The sequence below is a fragment of the Mytilus edulis genome, chromosome 14 (assembly GCF_963676685.1).
Source record: "Mytilus edulis chromosome 14, xbMytEdul2.2, whole genome shotgun sequence".
Classification (NCBI taxonomy): Eukaryota; Metazoa; Mollusca; class Bivalvia; order Mytilida; family Mytilidae; genus Mytilus; species Mytilus edulis.
The window spans coordinates 23,129,797-23,143,304 of record NC_092357.1 but is presented as its reverse complement, the minus strand read 5'-3'; the positions used below and the strand labels follow the sequence as shown (position 1 = coordinate 23,143,304).

The 13,508-nt window shown below is 30.6% G+C and overlaps 1 protein-coding gene across 2 annotated transcripts; it reads left to right on the top strand.

Moving 5' to 3' along the window:
* The first annotated feature begins 282 nt into the window (after positions 1-282).
* LOC139503194 (uncharacterized) lies at positions 283-13,429 on the top strand. Of its 2 annotated transcripts, none has more exons than XM_071292935.1 (7): positions 283-385; positions 3,868-4,174; positions 5,280-5,553; positions 6,723-6,884; positions 7,763-7,978; positions 11,036-11,227; positions 12,866-13,429. In XM_071292935.1, exons 2-7 carry the CDS (start codon positions 3,960-3,962, stop codon positions 13,403-13,405), a joined length of 1,599 nt encoding a protein of 532 aa, XP_071149036.1. In that variant the 5' UTR covers positions 283-385; positions 3,868-3,959; the 3' UTR covers positions 13,406-13,429. The 2 variants fall into 2 exon arrangements, with proteins under 2 accessions (XP_071149036.1, XP_071149035.1); XM_071292934.1 differs by having other exon boundaries at positions 5,079-5,553.
* The last annotated feature ends 79 nt before the right edge of the window (positions 13,430-13,508 follow it).

The window sequence follows — 13,508 nt, the reverse complement described above, 5'->3', positions numbered from 1 at the left end:
TTCGTAAACGACCGGTTTTCTGGTCCGTTTTGTTCTGTTAATGACCGATGAAATTCATTACTGAAGAATAATGAATGTCATGTGACCCCTTTTTATCTAATAAGAGAATCTTATTCTCAACCAATATGAAATAAAACGGTTATAGTAGTCTCAGATTGGTGCAAGTTTTACTGTATGTTTATACGTCACTTTTAGGGTGGTATTCGCCAATTGATGGCCGTTTGCATTTTGTGTTTGTTTATTATACCTATTTGGGTATTAGGCGTTTCAATCATTCCGTTTTTTAACTCTTTTATTTTGAAGGTTTTGCGCCAAATTTTTCAAACAAAACGGTCATCTTTAAATATATACCTGTAAGAAACTTATAATTTAAAAGATGTACAAAGTAAGTAAGTACGGAACATAAAATATTAACTTTTGTGTATTTGCTGTCAAAAGTTAACTAACTCGTGGAAGGCGAGCACAAGTGCCTGTGAAGGCGAGACATGATCATGAATGATTCTTCTTCTTCTTCTGATATAAAATTTCCCTGATACTGTATATAAAGTTACAGATTCATCAACCATGCATTCCGGCATTTAGTCTCCAATGTAACAATAATATTTTTATTATTGTTACATTTCCATGTAACCGTAGCCAGTGCCTAAATTCCATTGGTCATTAACAGAACGAAACGGACCAGAAAACCGGTCGTTAACGGGTTTTCACATGATAATGACCGATGGGGCGTGGTTTCCATCTGTTAATGACCGCTGGGGCGTGGTTTCTCTGTTAATGACCGGTGGGGCGTTGATTCTCTGTTTAGAGAGATATGTCCTTTCAATAAAACATTTTCCTGTTTTCAATATTATATTTAAAAGTTGTTGAATTGTTTACCATATGTTTTGGTAAATTATAAAATTATAGAGAACTTGATTTAGTATTCATATACTGAAAAATTGCACTTAAATGAATGACATTATTGCTACGACTGGTTTTAACTCTTTGCCATAGAAATCATACAACTACGCAAGTTTGCTTTGGACATTTTCAATCTATGAGAATTTTCTGAACATGGTTCCTCAATGGCATAAACATAATAGTTTTTGAATAACTGGTCATTATCGTGATATATGGACTGCCCGTAGGATAGTGGTATTGACTGTGACAGCAATAATGACCTCGCCTTCGGCTCAGTCATTATCACTATCTTAGTCAATACCACTGTCCTGTGGACAGTCCATATATAACGATAATGACCAGTTATTCAAGAACTATTATATATAAAGAATAATAATTGGCAAAATCCGTATCATATGTCGTATCATCCCGAGACATCAATATCAGCCCAAGGGCCTTTAGGCCCGAGGGATGATATTGGTCGAGGGTGATACGGCATGTGATACGGATTTTGCCATGTATTATACACTTTATCATATATTTCAACAGAAGAGTATTATATTATATGAATTGTTTTCTGATCCATAGCACTGGGTTACCTTCAGTTCTACTTTTGTCTTGTTTCAAAGGCCTTAAAAGAACTGCTCAATTACTTATAATCCGAAGCACCTGGGTTACCTTACAATTTGCGTGCTGTTGTTTTAAAAATATTTTGTTTATTATTGTATTAATTTGTGTGTTTTGTATTTTTCATAGTTGCATTTAGTGTGCCAAAAAATATGAAAACTTGACGTTCGTGACGTCACATACAATATGAAAACTCGACGTTCGTGACGTCACATACCAAACAATGACGTCATTCAAAAAATTTACCTATTTTGAAAAAAAAAAATTTTAAGCAAAAAAAAAACCAAAACTGACTTTATGTAAAAAAAAGAAAAAAAAAAGTAGGGGTGTGATAAAGGGTATGCGATAAAGGGTGCGCATCAAAGTTGCGCGATATGGATTAAACAGCAGGCTATTTATCACATATGCAAAACTACTGTATTTACTACTAAACATATGATAAAAATATATATCATATTCATGATATTGTTGTACAGAAGATTATCAATGGAATTTTTTATTATTTTGAATCTGATTTATCAATACCGTCATATTTTTGCATATATATAGATAAAAACCTGATAATAATTTCTAAACATATTTGCAGGACTCGACAATAACGCTTGTCCGATTGTCCGGTACCAGAGGGAAAAAAGGTTGGACAAGTAAAAGCTGTATCAAGCTTGTCCGTCTGGACAAGTACAATTATTCAGCAGAAAATAAATTTAATCCAACTTTGATGAACAAAGTAATTATAAACAAAAAACAAGAAAACAAATATTAGTTTGACATGTTTCTGCATTCTGTTTATTCAAATGCAAAACCTTTTTCTTCAACATATTTACTTGCAATCGATAATTTTTAACTGGTTCTTTGTCAGGTACTTTTTAAAAGGTAACTTTACAGGACAGTTTGTCACCTCTACAGGTTTAGCTCCAAGTTTAATAAACAGTTTGGCACCGTATGAGACATATTTAGTAGACATGATTGATAGACAGTTTGGCAAGGCAGGAGACATTTCGGGACCAAGACAAATCAGTACCTCATTTTGCTACCTTATACTGTTCCTTATAACAAATACATGTACCATACTAGTAATTTTTTCACAATTTTTTTTTTTTATTTACCATTAAATTCACAAAATCATATTTGATCATAAGTAGAAGAAAAAAACAATACTGACAATATGGTGACCTATAGTTGTTAATTTCTGTGTCATTTGGTCTGTTACAGAGAGTTGTCTCATTGGCAATCATACCTTATCTTTTTCTTTTTATTGATTGCATTTCTGACAATAAACTTTTTTCAACTTAAAAAAAACCCAGTATTATACAAATCCAACACAGGCCTATCAGATGGTGCCTCATATGTTTAGAGTCTGATGAAACTGGCATTGATGAAAAACTAGAACCTAAGTCCTGTGACATGACTAGATTTAGTTGAACCTGACTCATATTTTTGATAAGTATTTCAAATCAAAAGAAATACATCAAATCCTGTCTATTGTTTAAATTCGTTTTGTTTTTTTAATCAACTAAAAAAAATATAAAAAGGTTATTTTTAATAGAAATTTTTTAGACAAGTAACAATTTCATTCGGACAAGTAAATTTTGGTATGTACTTGTCCTACACAGTCGGGGGACTTACTTAAACAAGTGATTTTCTAAATCACTGATTCAAGTAACATTATTTCCATAAAGGTTGGAACTCTTGTACTGAATCTAGGATAATGACATAAAAATCACTTGTTTAAGTATCAGACCTCAATTTCCTTCCCAAAAATCACTTCTTTAAGTATCATTCTTTTAATAACCCCCACTAATTTCAACACCCCCCGAACAGTGAAATTTTTATTGCGAACAGTAGAATTTTATTACATAATCTGAAAGATGAAACCTTAAACTTCACAGGAAAAATACTCCCACTGCTTTGAAAAATCTTTTAAGAAAGTATTAGTTCATTATGTAAAGCCATTATTATAGCATTTTTTCAACTAAAATAGAATTTTCAGCTAAATGATAGCATCAAAGGCATAAACCTTGCTACTTAAAAGAAGCATTAAAGTTCATATTTTTTAATTTTACTAATTTAAAGATATTATTTAAACCTATGTGTTTAAAATTTTGAAAAAAACTACAAAATCCCAGTTTGACTAAACCTCGAATTTGCTACTTAAATAAGTGATTTAAAAATCACTTATTTCAGTAAGTCCCCTGACTGCTACAGGACAAGTTGAAAAAAAGTTATTGTAGAGGCCTGATTTGATGATTGTAAAAGTAACACTCTGATTTTTGTCTTATTAAAGTACAACAAATTTACATGAACATATTATAATATACAAACATGATATATATATATATTATCTGAGCTTTGTTATTTTAGAAATTAAATGTTCTTACTGACCAGAAGATGCAAGATTAAGAACTGTACCTACATGACATAGATGACACTGATGATTATCTACAATACTATCCATGTCATTTTACCTAGAACCACCTAGTGGAACAATATCGCTGCAAAATTTGGAGAGGTTTGCTGAAAAGAGACTTGGTTTCCTAATAAAGATTTATGAGGCAAGGAATGACAGGGTGAGACAGTTTGATGTGGTCCATGATGCTGGCAATGTTGTTGATTCTGAATGTTTGATTGATGGTACAAAGAAAGATACTATATCTCATTTCATTTTGAGGTATGTGAATTGGTTAATGTCAAATTAGTCTGCTGCCAATTTGGGTTGGTGTATGTATGAATAGATTCTCCTCATGTTGCAATATTTCTAAAATCATGATGAAGATATGCGTCATTACATGTACACGAATTTTCAATTTTCAACAGATAAAATGCTTTATACATGTTATAAGGCATATAAGGGGAAGTGTTAAATAAATTTTATTAATTAAAACAAAATCTTTCATTGTGTTTAACATTTTTAAAGGAAAAAGATAAGTTATTTTTATACCTTATCAATTATTATTCTGTAATCATCAAATACCTCAATTATGAATGATTTTTAAAACCCAAAATGAATATATATATATACTTTCTTGACTGGTGAATAAATTGTAAATTTGAGATGATGTTGAGTTTATATTATCTATTCTAATATGACGTGCTTGAGTCATTTCCCTTTGTTAACAACACTGTGATAAAGTTCTCACTATATCTATACTTAGCACAGACTCAGAGATACACATAATAATGGATGTTACAACCAAGAAAATCCACATGTACTGGAACTTATTTGCACATGCTAAACTGATTTTATTCTTTAAAAAAGTTGCAACTAAAAAAAAAGACTACAGAACTTCCATCCTTATTCAGATGCATAAGAAAAAGAATTAATGCACAAGAGCTGGGAGAAATCTACAAGATCAAAATAAAATAGAATTCTGTGAAAGTCTATTAATGTGTTTTGAACATTTAAGAAATAAGTCATTTCAAACATTACGTCATACAAATGAAAACATTAAAGATGAAGATGAACACAGGACCTCAGTAGACATGTATAATCTAATATTAATTACTATTTTGCCTATTTATTCTTCTATTATGTAAATACTACATGTCTAAAGATGATTATTTGTTTTGTTCAGGCTAGCTTTATGTAAAGACATTGACACAGCTGACTTTCTCGTTGCTGCAGAAACATCTTTGTTTGAATTTAGATTTTTATGTATGAACGAAGATGAATTGAGAGAGCTGTTCAGAAGAACTGAAAACATGATTAGTTATGTTACCTTGGAAACTAAGTCTAAAATTTCAAAACTGTTATATATTTTTCAATTGCTTCACAGTCAGATAAAAAGCTGGAGAAAAGTTGTTAGATTATATTTAAAGGGAGATGACAGTCAATGTTTTTCTGTTCCATTTTCAAATGTATTTAATTTGGTTGCTAAGAGACATGTTGTATTGACCAATGGCATTGCTGCAGTACCTTTCCCAAAGCTTCGAGAAGTTGTGACAGATATTTTTAGAGAGGTTTTAAAAGAAGGGCTTAAGATTGCACAAGAAAAGAGATTATTAGACCAAGTGGATTTTCGATTTAGAAAATTAATGGCTAAATTAGTGGTAGGTTTAATTTCTTAGTATATTATATTAGTATTTGTTGGATCTATTAGCAATGATTAGTATTAATAATGATAGCAACAAGCTTATTCATATTCTCTGTTTTATTTGAAGGAATAAAATTGTAAGAAAAATTATTATCATATTAAATGTAATAAGTTATTGTACGTGAAGAATTTTCAAATGTGATGACACCAAAAGTTTGAAAAACCACAGTTAGTCAGGGGTATAACCTTATACAAGTGTTTCTTATTTACTGGTACAGGGAAATTATTTAAGAAGTATAAAAGTTATATTCCAAAGGTACTCAGATTGTGTTTACTTTTTCAAGAAGAAAAGTCTTATAGTTTCTCCTTCTCTCAAATGTATTTCTTTGCTTAGTTCTTGTGATAAAAGGTTTAGAATTAATAAGAAAACCAGAAAAAAATCTGATTTGGCACGTTTTGTCCTCCCAAAACATGAGAAAAAAAATGAAATTAGTAACTTTTTGGGAAATGGTTAAGGGGAGATAATTCAAAACTTGAAAATACAATAGAAATCTTACAAGTTTACTTATAAAAGTAATAGTTACAGCTTCTAGTAACTAAAAATGACTAGTATATACATGTATAAGCCCTGACTGACAGCTAAAAATACCAGACTGAAAACTTAAGTCATTTGATATTTTAGTATTTGGCCACAATTAAAATTTGTAGAGGTAAACATTTCGTTGTCAGCTTCTTAGATTTTCAGCACTTTTTTCTTTTCCTTTTTTGTGTTTCCTTTTACACATACAAAAATGTATAAGAATATAGAACTCAAAAATAAGGAGATCTTGCCAATTAGACTACTATTCACTTTGATGATAGTGTGAATATTGATACAAACAGTTACATAATGTTGTTAAACTGGCTAAAGGATTTTCTCTAATCTCGTCTTTTTACCTTTTGTCAGATATTCTTATCATTTAGTTTTATCCACATATAGTGCTTACAATTTTTTCCCCTGCTAACCCTAGCTGAATAACAGAGCCAATGCTAAATGTGTGGGAAATCTAGTGGAAATCATATCCGCCAAATTTTAAACGGCTCATAAATCTTTAAAAAAAAAGGACACAAACCTTAATTTTTTTCTGGATTTTTGGTTCATGTAGCTACCTAACTTATATTTACTATCATTTTTTTTTTATACAGAAAAAACTACGGGAACAATATAGACCATTTGCTGAAAATAGTCATCTTCATACCAGTCTGTCACATGACACGGTTCCTAGGGAAACAAAACTGTTCCCACCATGCATGTACAACTTACAAAGAGTATTACAAAACAGACATAGGTTAAAGCATCACTCAAGGGTTAGTACTTTCTACTTGTTACTGTAAATTCAGAAATTATTACGATGTTTTTATTATTGCGAAAAATGCGAAAGAGTTACGTATTGCAATAAATTAAACTCACATTTTGTTTTTTTTTAATATGAATTAAAGAGGATTTTTCTTAATATTGCAAAATTTTTAATTGCATTTTAGTCCAAAATGACAAAATTGCAATAATAAATGCATGCAATAATTTCTGAATTTAATGTTTTTTATGTGAAATTTTGAATTACAAAATGGCATCATGGGCAGTCAGTCTTTCCTGTTCCTTGGAAATATAATACAATGTCATCATAAATATTATAACATTGAAGATAGAAATGTATGACAGAGGAATGGGAAAGAATAGATATGGTGTACCAGTTTTTGATACAACATCACTAAATGCATATAAAAAAAAAACACAAAAGCAAAAAAAAAACAAAAAATCACTTATATTGCTGTTATTCATCTTAATGTCACAGTGAGGCCTTCAACATGTATAAAAAATACTAACTTCACTTTGTGATGTATTTCTACATAAAGGCATAGCACAACAGCCAAGTTTGTTTTAAGATAGAAGATTATAAATTTCATCACTTAGAAACATCTAGATCTATGCATGCTGTGGTTTATATATACAGTGCAAATATCCTGAATATATTTAGATGTATGTTGAAATGACCATTTTACAAAGAAAAATCAGATTTAAAAATCCACACATATTAGACTTCTTTGATGTTTTTATTAATTACTTTAGAATCTATATATCATCAAGATTCATAGCCATGTATACATTAAAATCTAATAAATGTCACAGAAAGAAGCTAGTACAAGGAAAATTCTAACTTCTTAAAACTGTAATTGAATTTTTTTAGATTCAGCTGACATTGTTTTTAAAAGAGATTGGAATGCCAATTCATGAAGCTCTTATGTACTGGAGGAACGAATACTCTATTGATGTTGACAACAAAGATGGCTGCCATCAAAATTGGAAAGACAATGAGAAACGTTATGTATATAATATCCGTCACTTGTATGGATTAGAGGGGTCTCACATTAACTACAGAGCTCATTGCTGTAACTCACTTCAGGTGATGAACTTTTTATGCGCCATTTAGGGGCATTATGTTTTTCAGTCTCTGCATCCGTCCATCTCTATGTCAGTCTGTCCCGCTTCAGGTTAAAGTTTTTGGTCAAGGTAGTTTTTGATGAAGTTGAAGTCCAATCAACTTAAAACTTAGTACACATGTTCCCTATTATATGACATTTTTAATTTAATTGCTAAACCATTAGAGTTTTACCCCAATTTCAAATTTCACTGAACAAAGAAAATGATAGTGCAAGTGTGTCATTCGTGTGCTATGGACACATTCTTGTTAAATTATCATTTCTCAAATATATGCATGTACATGTATGAAGTTTTATGTTAACAAATACCCCACATTAAAAAAAATAATAAAAATTCTCCTTTTCAGAATCTGAAGGACTATGGGTAATCTCATTGTTTGTACACCAAAATGAAAATAACTTTATGTTATTGATTGAATTTCTATTGTTTAGTATGTTTTAAACCAATCATAATGTTTGGGTGTATGCTTTTGAAAATATTACCCAGAATGCATAAGATATAAGATTATGAAACATCAAAATTGCATATGGCAGATTTTACAATAAGAAGGAATTATTGTTTTTTGTATCCATCAAAAAAGCAATTGCTGAAACTGTGAAACAGACTGTGTAATGGAGTAATGCATTATGTTATTGAATAAAATGTGTCTTTCTGAGTAAATAAAAATAAAAATTACTCTGTGTTTGTGTTTTATGTTAGAATTAGAGGGTTTTCAATTTCAAAATATTGGACATGGAATAGACATCATGACCTACTTTACTGACATCCAGCTTATTTGGAGTGGAATTTTGAAGTATTATTTATAAGTGGAGCCTAATAACATGGACTTATATTTTAATAAAAAGTCTTCTTTTGTGTTTTAATCATAACTTTAAGGCAGATTTTTATTGGTAAAGGCTAAAAAAGGTAATTTAATAATATTGTTGCTAACGTCACGTCTTTTCCGTCCATTGTGGTATGTCACGATCGCAATTTTCTTGTTAGTTCTCAGACAGCCCATTGTAGTTATTTTTATCCCGGGTTTTATAAATAATTGAAAATAGCAATCATATTAAATTTGGATGACGTAAGGGGGTCAAAGGACTTGAGGAATCAATATCATTGGCTGTTTTATTTTTTGCGAACGTTACTGTTCGAGGTTTCCGTCCAAATCAGTGTCACGTGAGCAACATATATTTATATCTGTAACTCTCCTGTATAGGAGTTACGATATCGCCCTTTGCAGAAATAGATTCGGAGTCAGTTCCTTCACATGATGGGGAAGCAAAGAAGGTAAGTTGTATGTAATATCGTTACAAGAGGACCTTAAATGTATTCCGTCCATCAAAAAGACGTTCGCAACAAAACATAATGTCATGATAGTAGATGTTGCTAATGTTACTATTACGAATTGGTTTCTTGTGTATTCATTTGATATAAAGTACACCTGCAAATGACATTCTGTATATTTAGAAATTCTAAACCAGACTGTACAATTTTATTACTCCAGGCATATTTTAAACATCACTGTGTGCATACATTTTAACTTTTAAAGATGTTGTTGCTCATGTGACATGTCCAAATGTCGCTAACGTTACTAATTTTTTGGTTTCTTGTGTATTCATTTGATATAAAGTACACCTGCAAATGACATTCTGTATATTTAGAAATTCTAAACCAGACTGTACAATTTTATTACTCCAGGCATATATTAAACATCACTGTGTGCATACATTTTAACTTTTAAAGATGTTGTTGCTCATGTGACATGTCCAAATGTCGCTAACGTTACTCATTTTTGTCTCCGTCACATTAGCAACATGAAAGTAGGAGACAGAACACAATACTGTAAAATCTGCCATATATACATGTACATAGATATATAGGAAGATGTGGTATGAGTGCCAATGAAACAATTCTCCATCCAAGTCACAATTTGTAAAAGTAAACCACTATAATTCAAGGTACAATCTTAAACACATAGCCTAGGCTCATGTATAAGACTTTGATTAATTTTTGAACATTCACATACGAAATAAAAGATGATTTTGTCACTGTTTTATAGGGTTCTTATATCAACCATGACAATTGTGAAAAATGACAATCTGAGGAAATAGTTAAGTTACAAGTTTTTTTCTTGAATCTTGGATTTTGAATAGTTGTTTCATTACATCTACATGCAGATGTCAGGTAAAGTTAAGGAAAATGGTCCACATATTTAAATAAAACTAAAAATATGGGGCTGTAAAGGATGAAAATTGATCGTTAGGCTCCTCTAAATTTATTCCTGTTTTTTTGAACTCCTACTTTTGAAACATGATTTAAATCTCATGCAGAAATTTTTGACATGCAATAGAGGCAAATTCTTTAATCTGTTCCATAATTAATGTATAATGTTAAGGTATTTGAAACAAGTTTCTACAAAAAAAGCAAAAATTTTTAATTGATGAATCAGAAAAGATTATTATTATCCATTGTAATCAGTAGACATCATAAGCCTATTTGACTGGTTTGTATTTAAAACATGTATTAGTTTGTATATTCAGGTTGCACTATAATTCTTCTTTTTGTTCTTCTATAAAAAGGAAAAAAGTGCATTGACCCCCCTACATTTAATTTTGGAATAAATTTTGATTGTCAGAATGTATTTGCTATTTGTAAGATAACAGATTTTCATATATGTTTAAAGATTGTTGAAATGGGGGTACCTTCATCATGTTCATGGCAAAAATGGTAAAAAAATCTTACAAAATGACATAAGCTGTAATTTTCGGTACATGACAATAAAATGTACATTGTTTTTAAAATACAGATTTAAATGCAGAATAACATGTTTGTTAACTCAGGTGTCAAAAAAGATATGTAACAAATTAAAAACAAGTATGTACAATGATGTAACAGGTTGAAAAAACATGGATAATTGGGTTCATGGTTTTGACAATATATCTGTACAAATCCTTTAGAAAATTTGTTATTTGTTGAACATGTTTTACAATACAATCTAAGACAATTTTGAAAATAAATAAATTTATAATTTCAGAACTTCACACCATTTACAGGAGAAGTTGGTGGCTGTCCTTTAAAACATTTTGACAGGGAACATTTGAACTGGTTACTTAGTGATATGGGGGTACCAGATAAAGATATACAGATGGTAGAAACATTGGTGAAGTTCCAGAAATATACTCAAGCTTGTGGTACAGTTCTACACAGTAAGATGGCCTGTGTGAAGGTACTATCAATCACTCATATTTTAAAAGTATTCATTTTTCTTCACCAGTTGCATATTTCAACACATGGTGTCTCTTCATTGATGCTCCAGGACAAAATATTGGAAAATCCAATGTGATTATTATTATACCCTTTGAATTATACCTACACTTTGAAAAAGGGGGGTATACTGTTTTACCTCTGTCTGTCCATCCAACCATCTTTCAGTCTGTCAGTCCATCCATCATGTCGTTAGTATGTCCGTCCCATGAATATTTTCATCAGAATTTTTTTCAGGAACTACGTACAATACAAGGATTTCTGAAATATGGTTTCAGGGTTCATATGGGGACGGAGTCCCCAATAACAGTAGAAAATTCAATAAAAAAAAAATACGGGAAAATTTCCCGAATTTTTCATTGTACTAATGAACTCAAAATCGTTCAAATTTTTTGTGTCGTGTTTTGAAATCCCGGACCTGCGCAGAAATGTACAATGTACTTCCTTTTTCCGGTCTCCTTTATATGAAACTTTGAGTAAAATATATATTTATCAGTCTAGTATAAAATAGGAAGGAACGCGCAATACCAATTTCATTTTTAATAATTCCTTGATATGAAAAAACGTTACCTGATGATAGCGTTTCTTTGTTTACATTGCATATGACGTCATAATTTAAATAACGTCACAACTAAATCCCTAACATCAGAAACAAAATCGGAAACATTACGGTACTTCCGTTTCTTTTTTTTAAAACAAATATTTAAGTTACAAAAAAATAATTCATACAGACTTCGTCCCCATTTACAGGTAATGCCTGCCTCATAATATAAGTCTGCTATACCGTGTGATGTGTTTTCAGATTTATCACTGGACAACTTCCTGTTTACCCAACACTTGTATGATTTTACACATGATAGCTAAGTTGAAAATTTTTTGTCACATTTTTCTTAGGAACTACAATACAAGGATTTCTGAAATTTGGTTTCAGGGTTTATATAAGTCAGCTATACCGTGTGATGCGTTTTCAGATTCATCACTCTACAACTTCCTGTTTACAGATTACTTGCATATTTTTACACTATTAAAATTATCCACTTGTAACGGGGGTATCATCAGTGAGCAGTATCTCACAGTTTCACTTGTTATTTTTGCTATACATTTGTTGTACTGAGAAAAACCCACGCCATTCATCATGTTCTTATAAAAAAAAAATCAAAAATGCATATTTAAATTATTGCAAATACTACCCTGTCACATTTTTCATAATAATGAGAACATTTAAAATAGTTCCTTATTTAAATCAATAAAAGATATTCATGTATCTTAGACTATACTGAGGATTCATCAGTATTTATGAGATATCAATTATTATGATTAGTACTGTAGTACATATAGTAGGGAGTCTCATTGACGTCCCCTTAGTAGCTATAGGTAAGGGTAAACTACAGAGTTAAATGCAGTACATAATTCTATAGGGTTGTGTGGAGACTTGACCAAAAATTCAGAAATCAAATTTACACAGAAATATTTCAATCCACTAAAAAATTCGAACCTACAAAAATAAATAAATTCACAGTTCTTATTTTAGATTGCCAAGTTTTAATTCAATTATTTTATGTACTTTTACCATGACATTAATTTTAGTATTTTATTGCAGGGGGTGCCTGATCCTCAAACTAAGGAGATTTTAATTGACAGTTCTATAGATGGACAGGACACTTCATTTTCTCAGTCAAATTTGTGTAACGGTTGCAGTCACAGCTGTGGTCAGAAACAACATGTTTTATCTGAACAAACAGAGTGCTCAAGTATGTCTGAGTTACACAAGGAACATAAAAGCTGTAATTCAAAAGGAGATAAAACTTTAATTAGTGATAAAACCAAACCTAAAGAAAATCATAATTCATTGGTGTGTTCTGAGCATGACATATCTGAGCATGACATATATAATGCAAAATTTGATATAGTGCCAAAAAATGAAATAACATTGGATTTACCTCAAAGCAGGAATACTACATGTACTGATAAGGATGATAAAAACTGTTCAATTAATGTTATGTGTTACAATGAAGAAAGAAAACAGTGTATATCGTCAGAATGTGTTGACGGCAGAAGTTTAAAAACTGAAAGTCCTTTTAATCTCCAAAAACCTTCAGATTTTTATTTTTGGTTTAGAAAATGCTCTGTTGATTGTTGAATTATTAAAAAGAATGAATATCTATTATTGTTATTGTACCCATAAGCAAAATTTCTGGTTAATTGTACGGAAATGCTTGTTTTGCATATATACTGATAATATT

What these genes read in the sequence shown, in the direction of transcription:
- LOC139503194 (XM_071292934.1), top strand. Translation starts at nt 3,960, where the DNA reads ATGTCATTTTACCTAGAACCACCTAGTGGAACAATATCGCTGCAAAAT. An exon ending in AATTAATGGCTAAATTAGTG is followed by an intron (nt 5,554 to 6,722) that starts GTAGGTTTAATT and finishes TTTTTTATACAG; the next exon opens with AAAAAACTACGGGAACAATA. An exon ending in GGTTAAAGCATCACTCAAGG is followed by an intron (nt 6,885 to 7,762) that starts GTTAGTACTTTC and finishes GAATTTTTTTAG; the next exon opens with ATTCAGCTGACATTGTTTTT.